Raw genomic sequence first — 17,553 nt, forward strand, 5'->3', positions numbered from 1 at the left:
TAGCTGAGCTGTTGCCAAAGATATGGAATAAAAAGGCTTGGCATCTATCACATACTTGACACCTAAAGAGCACAGAAGCTCTAAAATTCCTATTCCCCGTAGGCGCACTCTTAGTCTAGACAAACTGATTTCTCACACTTTTAAAATGCATTACAACACTCTATTGTGATCATTTCATCCACACAGTTCCAGCTAGTGACAGAAGAACCTGTCCTTTAAGCGACATTTCAATGGGCTAAAGCTCCCGCTCCAAGATTCCATTAAAACAATATAATACTTGAAAAGAACTATGCTGCACTAAGTTGAACTTTCTCTGTGTCTTCAGTGCTTTGTTCTGAGTTCAAGTTCTCATTGAAATTACCTGTGAACAAACTCTCCAAAACAAAGATGTTTTTGACAGCTATTTTCAATTTGCTCTCATTCTTTTTAATATTGTGCTTCTTACAAATTTTTGCTTTTGTATTAGTATACTTAGTGTTAGGGTTTTTTAAAAAAAATGATAAAGGTATTAAATATTAAAAGTAGAAAAAAAACGGAGAAATTTGAGATTAAAGAGATGAACTGTTCAATGCTTAAAATTAAATAGGCTGGCAAAACTGGATCAGATTTTAGTTGATGTTATTTATCCTCCCATTCAAAAAACAAATTTGGACTTGTACTGCATGATGAATATACAATATTTTCTTTATTTTTTTTTTTTTAAAGAAAATAACTTTAAAAAAGGTTTAGCATTTTGATAACATGTTGCAACATATCATAAAACTTTGGTAATGTCTATTTTTAGCCCCCCTCAAAAATTCTTAATGTCTGTCAAATCAAAGAGACGTTTCTTTTTAATTTATGCTACTTAGAAAGATTTGTAGTATTGAAAATCCAGGCTGTTGAACACTTGTATCATTTCCTACTGATGAGCTACAGAATCCAAAGAGGAAAAAACTGGTTCACAGACTTAAGGTCAATGAAAGTAGAATTCATCATGAAGGTGACCCAATTCATTTCTGAGGGGGCTGTTAAAGTATCCCACTATTATGGCAAACTCCAAAGGTGACAGTCTTGGGGGAAAAAAAGAAACTAATAAGGCAAGGGAGGAGAGCAAAACTTTTTTTTTTTACATATTAATATTTATGAAAGTTACAATTTTTGCTCATATGAATCAGGTGTGCACAAGTTTCATCTCTCCACTATGAAAACTCTCATACACATATGAAAAAATTGTGTGAAATGCTGCTATCAAATATCTACTGTTTAACTTTTCCCCCTTTTTTTAAAATAAAGGAAGCAGGGAACAAGCAATGGGAAGTTGATGTCAAAATGCAGAAAAACCTCCCAGTAAGCTTCCAGCAGCCACCCAGGATTTAGAGTCTTGCTAGCCGCTCTCTTTTCAATACCAGAATTTCACACATTTCAATGACCATTATGACTTCAAAGAATCAAATTTTCATCATTGTCCGTCATCTGCCGGTTGATTTGTATAAAGGAGTTCTTCTGCATGCACTCCAGACAAAAGGCTCCTTACTTTCGTGGCTATATATCAAGTTTAAAAGTTCTGTTTGTGACAGTTGTCTGTGGTAAATTAGGGTAATACTGAAGGAGTGCAGCTGCTCTGCAGGACCCTCCTTTTTGGCATCATTTCACTTAAATAAAAACTGAATAATTAGCTTCTGCCTGTATTAAACCACAGAAATGCCACTGGCCTTAGTAATTACTTCCGGTTGCTCCACCTACTTAACCTCCACAGTTTACACTTGTTATAAAACAGGAATAAATAGACATTTTCTGCACTTTACAGGAGTTTAAGAGAGTTTGTTCTTCCCCCAACCCTCATATGTTTTGACAGGTCAGTAATAAATTGCATCAGGTTTTGCTATAAAATCATAGTTTCCTTTTAAACTTAGAAAATGTATTGCAATCAAAATATAGTTATGACTTAACACACAAAAACGGGCTATTGGGCAATTTTAATCACATATATTATGTAGCTGCTGTAAATAAGAGTTTTTATTCACTGTGCTTAAATTGTTTGGGTTGTAATAAAGGTGAGAACATGTACATTTCTGGAATTCATTATGGTCCTTTTGAAACAAATGTAAGAAAATAAATCAATGTGAAGCACAAGTAGAAAGATGGAGTAGAATAAGCTGAATATGGGCAGAAAACATTTATCTAATAGATATAAACATGGGGGGACGGGGGGAGGATATTTGCCCTTTGGAAATTCCATATTGCATGGATCACAACATTCTCTTTAAGGCATAGAGAATATTCTTGCATTACTATAATAATTCTGTGGACAACATGTGTAACCCATAATGTGTTCCTCCATCTAAATATTCATAGCATATTCATAGCATACGTTCACTAGTCTCTTAATTCATGTTTACATTAAAAACTTTTTTTTTTTTTTTTGCTAAAAGTGAAAAATATTCAGGTAAAGAAAGAAGGGTGATGAATCTACAAAAGACACTCTGGAGAACATGTCTGAGAGGTGTGGGAGTTTTCAGTTGGGTTCTAATCTGTTTTTGATAGTGAAATAAAAAATATTACAAGAGGAACGTCTAAGTGCATGTCTACACTGAAATTACATACCTGTGGCTGGCCCATGCCAGCAGACTCGGGCTCATGGAGCTTGGGCTAAGGGGTTGTTTAATTGAGGTGTTGACATTTGGTCTCTGACTGCAGTCTGAGCTCTGGGACCCTCCCACCTTGTAGGGTCTTACAGCCTGGGATCCAATCCAAGGCCAAATGTCTACACTGCAGTTAAACATCCCCTTAGCCTGAGCCCCAGCCACAGGGTACATCTACACTGCAATTAAAAACCTAACAGAGCATATGCCAAAGGAGCAGTCATCATCCAGAAGAGGTCTCTGAGCAGAGTTATCTGGTCTGAGTGAAGCTTGCAAACACCCACTCTCCTTTTGAGCAGCCTTTTCCCCTCCTTTTTCAATGCATATGCCAATCTAACAGTTCCTATGTTTTCTGTCCCACCAGAAAAAAAAAAGCCTGGCATGCAAAGTCACTCCAAAACTAGAGTATAACATGTCTTTCTTTCCCTGGACCATTTGGTCAATATCACTTGTGGTTGTTTTGTCCTGAGCGAAAGCAATAAAATGGCAAACAGTGGCATGTTTGATTACCATTCTAAAAACATTCCACTAATCCATTAACATATTTGACTGCAGATCCACATTAATTCCATACATTAATTCTCACCTCAAGTGGGAAACATGAAGGGAAGAGAAGGGTGTAAAATGGTGTCCCCTCAAAATTCATGCTTTAATCTGAACACAGGAACCTACCTTATTTATACACTGCACTATAGTCATACAAAAATGTACATATTAAAAGCTAGTTTTCTGTGACAAAGTCACAAAAATGATATTTACATAAGTGTGTCTCCTTTTTTAAAGATTTGTTTAAAGACAGTACTAAAAATAAAAATAAATAGAAATATTTTGCTTCCCTCAGTGTCCTGATAAATTTCATAGTGAAGTATCAAAGTATATTCAACAAAACAGCAACAGACAAGGCAAGCACTAAAAAGTATAATGGGTTCAGTCTGTTGCTGGATAGAATAATTGTGTCTTAGAAATTAAAAATAAAGTATCTGGAAATGTAAGTAGTAAGTTCCACATACTTCCACATGAGGTATAAAGAGATCTCGCGCTCAAATATATTTTTGCCGGGAATCACAAAGCGGCAAGAATAAAGCAAAGGAAATGAAATCTTTATTTTGAAATAAAATCATTTTTACTTTCTATAATTCTGCTTTCCAGTTTTGTTAAAACTGGCCTCATAAGTTCAGTGAAATTAAAAAGAAAAATTGCATCAGCCTGATTTGACTAATTATGAATGTTTCTACTTGAATGGAAAGAAGAGAATCACTGTGAAACTGTATGGAAAAAATAGAAAACTAGGCCTGTATTCTATAAGAGAGAGAGCCCAAACTTGCTCCCACTGAAGTCAATTGGAGTTTTGCCATTGGGACTTCAGTGAGAGTAGAATTTATTCTCTAGTTTAGAATAATGCAACGGCATGTTTAATGGTGGTGGGGAAATCACAGCAGAACACCTTACAACACATCTTGTAAACTGTATTAGTTTCAAAGCATAATATTAAGAATAGACAGAATATTCTTTCTAGAAGTGTCATGTATAGAAGATTTATTTATTCTGCCAGAAGACACACCAAAATGTTTGTTACTAGTCGTAGAATACAAATTTAGTGATATGCATTTTTCTGTACTGTAAAAGGTTTAGACTGTACATATACACTATGTAGTAGATAGATAGATAAAAACAAACATATCACAATGAAATACAAAAAAAGTGTAGTGGTTAAGAATTACAACAATAGCCAAGTTTCTGGATTATGACTTTCCAAATAAATGGAAATAGGGATATTGTTTAACATTACTTGGGCTTACACAAAGAAAGATAACCGTTACATAGCTGAAGTGATTTGATACTGCTTCCTAGCTTCCTATCATTTGCAATTGTTGGCAATATGCCATTGCTATCTTGCTACCACCCGTATTTGTAACAAAAGACATTATTTCTCGGTATCAAAACTGAAAGGTACGGGATGGAAGAGAGCTTAAATTTACTTAATTGCCATCAATACTTCCTGTAGCACCTAGTTATACCCTGTTGGTTTGCCATCTAAGCAATGACCAGGCCCAATCTGCTTACTCCATAAGGTCTAGCAGAAGTAAAGCGCAAATAATCAAAAGAGCAAGAGACCAGGAAGGAGCAGCCATACACATCATTGCTCTGTTTCCCTTGACTGAATCTTCAACTCTGTATACACTACAGATTAACAAAGTTATAACAACAATTGAGGCTGAGAGTTTTAGACAAAATATTCATCTTGCACTTCTGATTGTTTGTGCTGCACGTCTATTAGATCTCATGGACTAAACGGATTGGGCTGGACCAGTACTTAGATAGGAAAGCAAAAAGGTACAAATAGGTTCTACAGGAAGTGGTTATGGCAACTCAGTAAGTGAGAGTCTTGCCTAAGTGATAATACTAACCAGTAACCCACCATAACAGTAGCACACACTAGCTTAAAATGCCATTTTTCAGATGAGATGCAAAACTGAGGTCTCGACCACTTATTTCCATTAAAGGTCCAGCAGCACTTTGTGTAATAGGATTGTTGGCTCATATAATGGCCACTGGAAGTTTACAGGTGTCTGTCACACACACACACACACTTTTTTTTTCCCTTTTTTAAAAGGACATACTATCTCCCTCTCATATGACTAGAACAGCAGTCATAAAAACTCCTGAAAACCAAATTACTAAGATGTCATGACTATATTAATGTATCAAGTCACTACTTCATAGGAAATAAATCAGAAGCAAGACAAATTGAGCAGGTTTTGCTTTACTTTGTTTCTCTTTGGACAATAGTGAGCCCTACAGCATTTCCTTTTCTGCATCCATTCCCAGGCATCCACCAGTATAAATTGCTCCAAATATGGACCAGATGACCTTAAATGGTCTTTTCTAAATACTGATTCTAAGAAATCATACTGCACCATGTTAAAGTAGTTCCATTTTATATAGATTAAACCTATAAAAATCAGAGAATTTTAATGCTAATTTATGTCAGATGATATAGTGTGGAGTATGGTCAAAGGAATATTCTCTGCATCTTGAAGTCTTTAAACCATAATTTGAGGACTTCAATCGCTCAGACACAGATTTGATACAGGGTGGGTGAGATTCTGTAGCCTGCATTGTGCAGGAGGTCAGACTAGATGATCATAATGGTCCCTTCTGACCTTAAAGTCTATTATATTTCTACAATAATGAAATGCTTTTAAAATCACCACTTTGATTCATGCAATTGTGGAACAACTAGGTGTAAAGTCGTAACTCAAAAGTTTGGAATTTAATTCAATAAGCTATCCAGGTCCTTGCACAAGTCTTATTTAAACAAAAGGTAGTGCATTGAGTGAGTGCACAGGAGCTAGCGAGAACAAAAGTGAAAATGGATATTTTTAACTTTAAAGACCAATATTGTCAATAGCAGCAAATACTACTGTTTCACTTCAATTAAGTATAATTCCCAGAAGACCTTACTCCCATGTAAACCAAGACCCTTCTTTATTGGCACATGTGCTCTTCATTCTTTGCTTCTCTCACGATAAAGAAAGCAATTCCTACTGCTGTAGTAAGTCCTTGCTACATGTAAAACAGTCTTAAAATTTGGGAGAGAACAATGAATGGAAGTAAATCCTAAATCAAATATTACAAAATTGCAGTAGTGTTGAATGGGGCATTTTGTACCTCTGTTTAAAAAGGTATTATTAAATTTTAGGAATTATAAGAACCCCCCCAGAATGTTAAAAATTGTCCTCAACTGTAATCGGAGATGTAATTCTTCCATGCAGTAATATGCATAGCTTTTAAATGTTGAAAGTTAGTGCCAAGCAGTGTGCACAATTTCCATATACAGCAGGTAGTGAAGAAAAAAAAAAATGGACACAGTTACCCTAGTTAAGAGTACAAAATAGAGAACGGTTATACAGTGTTAGTATACTGCAGTTCTATGCATCAGGGATGTTGCAGCTATTAACAGTTTAAACTTTCACTGTATTTTGTTAATTAGTGCATAGGACTTTTAAGCTTTTAACATGTTTTAGAAGGTTCTATTCTCTGACTGTGTCATGTTAGTCATTTCTCTCCATATAAAACAAAGCTTCAATGTTTAACCATCACTGATGAAAGCTATAGTTGAATACTATCTTGCAAAATAAAACAAACATTGTATTTACAGTATGATTGTTTAATTTAGATTAATCAATTGGAAACTTTTTGCAATTTCTTTAAAACTTGTGCACTAATATAGCCTATTGATTATTCCTTGTTTGCCTTATGGTCAAGCTACGGTTTAGTTAGAGTTGTGTTTTTCAGAGTTTATCCTTCTCAAGTTGCTGACAGCCATAAATCCTGTTTCCATGCAATTTCTGTGATGCAACAGAGAAAAATCTAGGTCTAAGAAGTTAACAGGTATTGAAGTTAGACATGTCATATATAGGATCTTTGCCTTTAATTTTCTATTGCTATGTAAAGAACAATGAAAACAGAAGAATATATTTTACACCAATTGTATATACATAATTCATTTATAAACATGAAAAGTTCAGTTTGGGAAAAACATGATTATGGTAAAAATACATTTCTGTTTTAGTACTGCAATATTCAGCTACTAGCTTATAAGAAAGACAGAATTAATGGATTTGAAGGTGAATTTGAGTCAGACACAGACATGATTGCATTAACAACTTTTTGGTCATTTACAAGTGAAATATTTTAATGTTACAATGTATACAAGTAATGTAAAGTGAAGATTCCTTACTTCTATAGATAATCTAAAGAAGTTTTTGCCTATAGGATTTATTACCTCTAGACTGCTACATTTTAAAATATTTCAAATTATACACAAAACTATTCCATACTGCAAAAATCACTTACATATGTATACACTCTTATGTGAATAAAAGATTATTTATTAAACTGTTTGCAAAGAAAAGTGAACAGTTCCTCATATGCAAGAACAGTAATATCATACACGTCTTTTACAGGAGATACTTGGAAGTTTTTATGATTAGTGGCACATTTTAATCCCCTTTAAGAGAGACAGAAACCACATTCAACATGTTTTGTCAGCCCTTAGTGGAGATCACTTGTAACATACCCTCTCTCACTTGTTTACCCAACGATCACAGAAAAGGGTAACAATTCTTTCCAGCTTCAGTGAAGATTGTTTTCTCATGAAAAAGATAAAGACACTGGGCCACATGCTCTGTTCTACTTTAAAGTGGAAAAAAAAAAAAAAAAAGAGAGGCACTAACCATATAAAAGGGGAGGAGCAATTTCTCTGAAGCATGTTCTTACCAAGATAGACACTGCGTAAGCCACACAGCAAGAACTTGTGAGATGAAAAACTGATATTCTCTGCCACACCCATCCAGCCTCATTATACACAGGTTGCCCCTTTTGTGAGAAACCAGCCCTGAGACGGTAGTTCAAAAGTAACTAAGAAATGCCAAAAATACTGGTGCAACTATAGCCATTTTGCCATTGACCTTGGAGGTGGCAGAACTAGTGCAGAAGCACAGAGCCATTATACAGAGAGACAGGGATTTACATAGGTTTCAGGCCCTTAAATCTCTGTTCCTGAGGGGTAAATCATGCTCCTCCCATGCAAGCCCAACAGAATGATTCAAAGGAAATATTATGAGTGGAAACAATTTCTTGTTCCTTATGCAAGATTTTCCTGTATAGGAAGCAGTTTGGCCTGGAGCTGTTTTTACCATACACCTCACATATTTATGACACAAATATTGAATGGAAATGATACTTAAGAGTAAATTAGGGCAAGCAACAGCAACATGGACAGGGCCTTTACTTAAAGCAATTCTGAAAAGGGATTGGCTAGTCACACTGGCATTTGGAGTTGTGAAAATAGCCACAATTATTCTTTAAAAGCAAAACTGAGTCATAAGTATTCATTTTTGAGACTTCAATTTAAGACAATTATATGGCTGGCTAAATTATTTACAATATAGTCAAATTACTGTTTGCATATTTACTTATAAAACCAAAATAAGTATTTGTAAATGAAAACTCTTAACTGTAAAATGTTGCCATATTTAGTATATGTCTTTTAAAAAGCTGTACTAAACTGCCACCATCACAGGTTCTAGAAGACTAGTATTCTTTGATGTAAAATGAAATACTACACAGTGAACAAAAACAAAAACCCTCCTGTCTCCCCCTCAAAGAGACATATCCTTTGACCCAGTGCTTCAGACTAAAGCCTTGAAATTTTTGCACAAGAATGCTGCATGAGGGAAGTCCAGACAAAACAGACACTTGAGATGTTAGAAGGTTGTATAGCCACCAATCTCAGACACTCCTCCTTCCAATAACCTAGCAGAGATAGTGCTACCATGCACCACAAGAAAAGGATCTCAGAAAGAAAACCAATTCCTCTACCTTCTCCTCAAAAACATGCACATGAGAATGTAACGCTCAGCATAACTACGGTACATTTGTTTCAAGATAGCTCAGTAGAAACTGATTCTGAATAAGTTAGGGGCTACTTTAAAAATTCTGCAAATTTAGCATTATAAATATTTTCCATAAGGAAAGAAAATTATCCTAATCCTAGAAACACCAATATATTCATGTATCAATATTTGTTTTGGGTTTTTTTCAAAGCTTGTTCACACCATTTTTTTCTTCTTTACAAAAGAGGATGATACAGTAATTTCTTTACTTGCACTGTCAGAGCTACAAAAAGTTTATCCTCTCTTCTGGTGAATAACTTGTTTCCTGCAGACATTCTACAGAAAGCTCCATATATATCACTATCAGTCAACTGAGCTTGCTAACACCACTACATGCTTAATCAAACAGTAATTACTTACAAAAGCAAGTTGCAGCAAGCACTAGAGGCTGAACTGAGATAGGTTATTCTAATTAAAGAGGGATTTAATTGCCAGGCAGCGAAATGCAATGAACTAACAATCAATATACTAGATGATCTGTAAATATAAATGTGTGCTGTATTTAAGATATTTCTAGCAGCAACTAGAACCAAAAGAGAACCAAAACAACATTTTAATATAAATTACTATTTTAGCAATAAATGTTTGTTCTGGTGATCAAGTGTGTCACCAGTGTACATTTACAACATTATTATTTTTATTATTATAGTACCAAGCGGCACTTGTCATGAATCAAGGCTCTATTGTGCTAGGCGCTGTACAAATACAAAATAAGACAGACTGTAATATTTCTGGGGCAGGGACTAAAGTATAAGATAAGAGACGACAACAGATGATGCAATACAGACAGATGAAGAGTACAAGGAAATAATGAGATAATACCAGTCACTATGATAGCCAGCGGTCTCAACAAACCAGTGACCTAATGGTTGTCAAGTTTTGGTAGGTATCACAACAAAAGAGAATTTTAAAAGGTGGATAATGATGTAGTTTTTCAGATTAGAGGCAGTATAGGAGAAAGCACAAAGGACTAAACGATTACCTTAATTTTCTTAAAACCAGATACTGTAAAATGCACAAAATTAGCAGCAGTTTCAACTGCTGCCCAAGCGATCTATGTTAAAAGCATTCTGAAAATCAACATACAGCATGTCCACTGTATCCCCATTGTAAAATGCTGTAGTATTGCTCAGAGAATTTCCAGTTAAGATTTCCTCTTCTTGGAAGTACAGTAAACCAATATTTAATAAAGCAGTAATTTGCCAAATGTCTCTCCTTTCAATTCACAAAAATAGCGTCTAAGACAAACTCCAGAAAGAATATCACACTGATTTGCCTCTAACTTTGCAGTATACTCAAGCTTTGTTTTCAAGAAGTAGTTATACCACCAGACATTTTTTAGTTCTTTTGGATCTGCTGGAAAATGATCCAAACTTTTAAGGGTGTGCTAAAACTCTTATTGCTGTGTCCTTTATATTATAGCACTCTAGACAATATGAGACATTTGAAAACGTCTAACTTTTCATGATCATTTTCCACATATGGGTACATATTTCTATTTTGTGCTGCAGTGTCACCATTGTTTAATATACTCCATACTATGTCTTCTTTAATCAAGCCCAAATTATACTTTCACTACTTTCCAAGCCAGGGAAATGAATGAAGGTAAACTGGTTACAAGCTGACATGGCTAAATGATGCTTGCTGGTAGGGCAAGCTTCTAGAGAAGTGGACTGGGATAGTTTCTACAATTGGTTACTGAAAGTATATGCATGCCAAAATGGCTCACATGCTAGGAATCCTATTGATCCATCATTAATCCTGTATTCTCAGATAGTAAAAATCACTGCAGGCCATCACTACCACCTATGGATGGTCAACAGGTTGCCACTATTACTCCCCTTTGATGTAGTCATCCATCTGTTATTTCAAGGCTGGACTATTGTAATGTGCTGTATACTTAAAGACCTCTTAAAAGTCGCAGCAGGTGAGGCATGCAACTGTCTACCTCCTGACTGGAGTGAGTGCTTACATTTTTGCACTGGCTTCCCATTCACTTACATGTACAATTACTTCAAATGCCAGTTCTCTGAATTCCTGTCTACAGAAGGAAACTGACCCATTGTTGACAGTTTTCAGTAACAAGTTCTCCTAAACTGATTCCAAGAAAACATCTTAACTGATAATATAGACAGGGCAAAGCCATTTCAGCATAGTCGCTGAAATGTCAATAGCTTGGCAGCATACAGGATTTTGTCACTACAAGCACCACTGCAAGTAGCTCGTCCTGCTTGTACCACATTTCACTGTCTATATACAAAAAAGAAAAAAAATGCAAAAAGCGTTCACAGCACAATAGCAACTGTAAGCAAAGCTTGGCACTGCTGTATCCCGCAGCAGGTCACTGTGCTCCATAACAGTGCTAATAAACAGAAAGCATTTGTGTAGCACCTGTAGCTAGTGCAGCACCTGTAGTCCACCTAGCACAGACTCTTGCCATGTCTCCTGTATTTTTACTTCTTGTTTTGTGTGCTACTGTAACTTATGTACAGTTATATGAGTTCTCTTTAAAGGTATAAAGCACGCAATATTATGGATTTTCTTGTTTAAAAATATTTTATGCAATACTGATGTCAACCAGTCTTATCCATTGAAAAAAGCTTTATGAAAATTTTGGTACAGCACCTCTTCAACTGTGGACAGCTACTTCCACAGAACTGCGCTTTGCTGGAAAACTATGCAATAGGTACCCACTGTACAATGGTAGTATGCCAAATACAAGGCCTGCTTGGGGCAGACACTCTAAACAGGCTTACAACCGTACAAATGAAGCTTGTAAGTTGCAATAGTGGAATTTTTTACTTTCTGCAATACTAATCATACTTTCTGCAATGATGCTCAAACTATGTTGTCCCATCTATATTTGCAGTTACATTGTTTTAAGCATCACTTGAGGGAGATCCACTGCTAAAAGACCTTGTCAGTGACAGCCCAGGGTCTCAGAACCCTTCTCACGCTGCCATTTATCCTAGCAGTTGAGAACAGATGGAATGCCCTGGCTGTAAGCTTATTGGATAAAATGCCAGGCCTTTGGAACTCAACCCTGCTGGTGACGCACCAGAGCCTGAGTTTGACCAGAGATTCAGGATATGATGCAACACCCATGATTTTGTTTAGCTTTGTTTAGTTTATATATTTATTTTGGCTTTGGCTATTCATCGAAGATACCTTAACATCTGGACTACACAGGAAATGAAAGTGATAATCATGACAGGGAATGTATTAGAGCATCATCACTTCTTGAAGGTTATAGTGGATCAAACTAAATGTAATACAGTTGCAAAAAAAAAAAGTGAACATCATTCCAAAATGTATTAGCAGGAGTGTTATAATCAAGATATGAGACATAATTCTTCCACTCTACTCAGCACTGATAAGACCTCATCTGGAGTACTGTATCCAGTTCTGGGAACCACACTTTGGGATGTGGACAAATTGGAGAAAGAGCAACAAAAATGATGAAAGTTCTAGAAAGCATGACCTATGAGTAAGGCCCTACCAAATTCACGGCCATGGAAAAAAACGCGTCACGGACCGTGAAATCTGGTCTCCCCCATGAAATCTTGTTTTGTGTACTTTTACCCTATACTATACAGATTTCACAGAGGAGACCAGTGTTTCTCAAACTGGGGATCCCGACCCTAAAGGGGGTCGCAGGGAGCCGCAAAGTTATCATAGGAAGGTCATGGTATTGCCAACCTTATTTTGGCACTGACTTCAGAGTTGGGTGGTCGGAGAGCGGTAGCTGCTGGCTAGACGCCCAGCTCTGAAGGCAGCACCCTGCCAGCAGCAGCGCAGAAGTAATGGTATGGGTATTGCCATCCTTACTTCGGCACTGCTGCTGGTGGCAGCACTGCCTTCAGAGCTGCGCTCCCAGCCAGCAGTTGCTGCTCTCCGGCTTCCCAGCTCTGAAGGGAGAAGAGCCACCACCAGCAGCGCAGAAGTAAGGGTGGCAATATTGTGACGCCCTACAATAACCTTGTAACCCCCCCCCACCCTTTTGGGTCAGGACCCCTATAATTACAACACTGTGAAATTTCAGATTTAAATATCTGAAACCATGAAATTTATTATTTTAAAAATCCTATGACTGTGAATTTGGTAGGGCCCTACCTAGGAGGAAAGATTGAAAAAACTGGATTTGTTTAGTTTGGAGAAGAGAAGATGACAGTCTTCAAGTACGTACAAGGACATTATAAAGAGGAGGGCGATAAATTGTTCTCCTTAGCCACTGAGGACAAGACAAGAAGTAATGGGGCTTAAATTGCAGTAAGGGAGATTTAGGTTAGAAATTAGGAAAAAGTTCCTAACTGCAAGGGTAGTTAAGCACTGGAACAAATTACCTAGGGAGATTGCAGAATCTCCATCATTGGAGGTTTTTAAGAACAGGTTAGAAAAACACCTGTCAAGGATGGTCCAGACAATAAATAGTCCTGCCTCAAGTGCAGGGAACTAGACTAGACAACCTAATAAGGTCCCTTCCAGTCCTACATTTCTATGATAAAAGTAATTCCATCCTCAGGCTGCAGTGTAGTTATAAAGCACTTTTAATGTTCTTCTTTTGGATTATCACTGAAGTGCCTTACTGACATTACAGCCATATGTATGTATGTACATCAAGTAGATCAGCAATACCTATAGTAATGTTACATTTTTCCTACTAGATATTGTCATACGTGCAACTGATCTACTGAGAAAGATATGTCAGATGTAGGGAATGTGGTTGTGACAAAGCGAGGGATTTTCTTATTTTTTCAATGGTTTGCATGCAGAGTGTGGAAGACTTGGTTTCCCTGTGTTTTGCTTATTTAACGAGGTGGTGGGAGAGGGGGTTTGTTGTTGCAGAGGACTAGCGGTGACCTCGCCTAGCAGTTGGGACCCTGGACAACAGCCTGGAGATTGGGTACCCTAGTGACTGGTCACCAGGAGGACCACCCCAGCTTGGAAGTCAGCTGGTTCAGGTCAGTGGGAGGACAATGGGCTGAGGAGAGAGGACCCCGTGACCTGACCAGACAGTTCCAGCCAGTGGGGAAACAAAGGATGGAAGAGAGAGAGGGCCCAGGTGGCCTGTTTATCTGGGACTGAAGACAAAGGACAGAGGAGGGGCTGTTGGGGGAGGTGATATAGGATGGTCAGCTGGAAGAAGGGGGCTTCTGGACTGTGGAGAGAGAGCAACCAGAGCTCACCTGGATGGGGGAAAAGACCTAGATGAACTGTGTGGAGGGCTGCTAGGCCCGAGGGCCCTGAGAACTTCCTGTGTTGTGTTCAGATGTTCAATAAACCCTTCTGTTTTACGCTAGCTGAGAGTCACTGCAGCTTAGAGATCGGGGTTGCATTATTTCCTCTGGGTATGAAGGTCTCGGGGGTCCAGAGCAAGGGGACTCCCTGAGGGGGCCCACGGCAAGAGCATACTGAAGGTTCAGGGAAGTGCAGATCCAGGAGGCGCTGAAACACAGGGCTTAACCCCCAGAGAGAATGTGAACCCTCGAGAAGGGCTGTCACACTGAAGGGGGTTCCTCCCAGGGACCGTACGGAGCCGAGAGAGAGCATGAGTCCTGTGAGTCTATGACAGTAGTTATGACAAAATTGGGGGGCGGGGGGAGGAAATAAGAGTTCAACTCATATTGCACAGTATGGTTTAATGAGCTCTGATAAGGAGATGTCTACACATGCAGCAAATATGAAACTTTTCCAGGAGGGAAAAAGTACCAGTTTCTGCAATGTAATTTAACTATATAATTATGCATAGATACAGTGTGGTTTCATTATGCTTAGCACTAGTTTTTGAAAAAATGAACAGAAAATTAAGTATTAAAGTCTCTGAAAAGTGATTTGCTGCTAAATAAGGGATTTAATCCTAATTTACAACTGAGTTAATGTATAATTTAATAAAAATGAATTTATGTCAACAACCAAAATCAAGTTATTTACATAGCAACCTAATCATCAAACATTCACTTGAAACCCCTCCTCGTTTATAAACATGAACTATTAAAGGCCTGTCATTTTTATTCAGGTGTGTGTTTTTCTGAAATGGTTTCTACATTGACTCCATTACAAACAAATCTAATCAGACTGTAATTAAGTCTACAGACACAGTAGTTGAAAAGATTCATAGTATTACAAAAATTAATCTCAAGCCCTGTATGAGCACAGAAGAAAAATATTCCAGTAAGATCCACAAATAAATTGTAAATAAACAACAGTATTTGGTTAGACCTATTACCACAGTACTGGGAAGAACTGGACAAAATGAACATTTAACCATCTTATTTACTATTTAAAGGGCTGCCAGATAAATACTGTATTTACAGAATTAATCAGGGATTGCATTATCAAATTTGAAAGTATTGTACATAATACCAAAAAATCCACAAAACGTACAAATTGAACTTGACCCCTTTGTAGCCAAGATACATGTAACTATAATACAAATTACCACTCCAGTGTTAAACCTTTAGATTAGGGAACAGTGCTACAATAATTCTATGAAATGCAATTCATAAGATAATTATTAAATCTAGGAAAAACAGGAACATGAGTATTTAGGCAGCATCCAGTGACTTTTAATCCATATGCTGAAAACTGAACTATTGTATTTAAGTTTCTATACATAAAATGGCACATGCTGCACAACAAGTTACACATTTGTCCAACTAAATAACCACATCTGCCAAAATAGAGAAAAAAAATCTTAACACTAAAGTTTATAAACTAGAACTATGTTTATTATTTTTGAAAATGAGATTCAGATAAAAATGATTAGGGGTACTGTAATGTATTTACAGATAATCTGAACAGTTACCAGTTGACATAGATAAGGAAAGAATGACCCATATTTATATTATGGAAACTATGGGAAATAAAGTTTTAAAAAGATGTTCAAAAGCTTTAGATGTCTCAATACTGAAGTTACTATTACACATTTTCAATTTAGATGATAAAGTATTTCTTTTTATTCCCAAGAAGTTAAGATGCTTTTTTGTACGCCTGAAGGTAAATACAATATGAACTATCTATTATGGGATTTTTTTAAAATTAAGATTTAAAAGTGGTAAGAAAGCCATTGAAAAACATGCTTTTGCTATGACACATTCCCACCAGAAGGCCTGGAAGTCTTACAAAACTTATGCTATTGTATATTGTAAGCATAAGTATCAGGTTGCATCTAAAGTAACGGACCACACATTGCAAAATTTATAAGAGAAGGTTGCCAAAATTCTAATCTGCTACTGATTAGGAGAAGAATGCTATGCATTTGTTCCTAGTTGTAATCTAACCCTCATGCATATTCAAAAGCCGAGTATAGGTACAAAGTAACACTAACTTTGCATCGTTCTTTAGACTATTTCTTCAGCACTGTAGAACCCAGTAAAGTCAATTTTAGGAAGCAGTGGTAAATTCTGTGTGATTTCACTAAAAAGGCAAAATGTATAGCTTTCAAAAATAGCACTTTCATTACAAAAATAGAGTTCTTACTGCTTCTTGACCACAAAATAAACACCACCAAGATAGTTTCATAATTCTGTATTATTTAATATTTGTAACCATGAATTTCTTTCACATAGAGATTTCCTTCTGGCTCACTAATATTCCCACTTTAAAATATATGAGAGATTTTTGCTTTGTAGTTTACATTTATATGGCTTTCCTACAAGAGCATGGAAGACCATACTGATGCCTATTGTGCAGAAATAACCCTGAAGGCAGTATCATAGCAGTGTGCAGTAGAAAACCCTTACCAATTTTTCATCAACTGTGATGAGTTGCGTGTCTTGAGCTTGGTCCTGTGCCAGCCGCCATGTGGAAGTGCTCAGTGACCTGCAGTGCAAGACTTGAAGTTAAAAAATGATTCATGCAATGAGAAAATAGAGGCAGACAAATCTTACATAAACAAGTTACTTTATCAATATCCATCTTGTAAAAAAAAAATGGAAGAGGGAGAGATGAGGGCACAAAAATCCTTTTTCTCCCCAATTAGTTCTGTCTGCTGAGTTTTTGGCAGACTCCCACTTAGCAGTTCACAACAGGCTGCACTTTATGTCAGCCTACAGGCTCTCTGTCACAGAGAGACTGCCAGTGGCAAGGACTGTACTGCTCTATATGAATGTACAGTAGTTGGTTTGTCACGAACAGACAAAAACACAAAGCTGCTGCAAGTATTCAGGAACTCTGATCCTAAATGATGGCATCAGAGGAAAACAATCTTAATTCTATCCCAATGGCGTAAGCTAGTTGTACCGTTTAATAACAGGATATTAAACAAACTCACTCCTCTTAACTGATAATTCAGATACAAATTCTGTCTATACGACTAGGTACAGCTCATTTTGATTCATTTCTACCTCAACTGTTGATCTTTTTAATAACTTCCAAACATTTTGGTTAACCTTTTAGCATAATTAGTAAAACCTACAACATTAAGTATGGGCACAACTATGAAGCCAATCCTGCTCTCAGTTAATTCA

At 36.8% G+C, this 17,553-nt stretch overlaps 1 protein-coding gene across 3 annotated transcripts in view; it reads right to left on the reverse strand.

Moving 5' to 3' along the window:
* The window catches only part of NDUFS4 (NADH:ubiquinone oxidoreductase subunit S4), a 62,995-nt gene that overhangs the window by 12,105 nt on the left and 33,337 nt on the right, over positions 1-17,553 (reverse strand). Inside the window, exon 2 of one of the 3 annotated variants that reach the window (XM_054032981.1) lies at positions 16,828-16,906. The exons of the other annotated variants lie outside the window; for them this stretch is intronic. Coding sequence (XP_053888956.1) covers positions 16,828-16,906 — 79 coding nt within the window. The remainder of the gene's footprint in view (positions 1-16,827; positions 16,907-17,553) is intronic. 3 annotated transcript variants of the gene reach the window in all.

The sequence above is a fragment of the Malaclemys terrapin genome, chromosome 6 (genome assembly GCF_027887155.1).
Source record: "Malaclemys terrapin pileata isolate rMalTer1 chromosome 6, rMalTer1.hap1, whole genome shotgun sequence".
NCBI lineage: Eukaryota > Metazoa > Chordata > Testudines > Emydidae > Malaclemys > Malaclemys terrapin.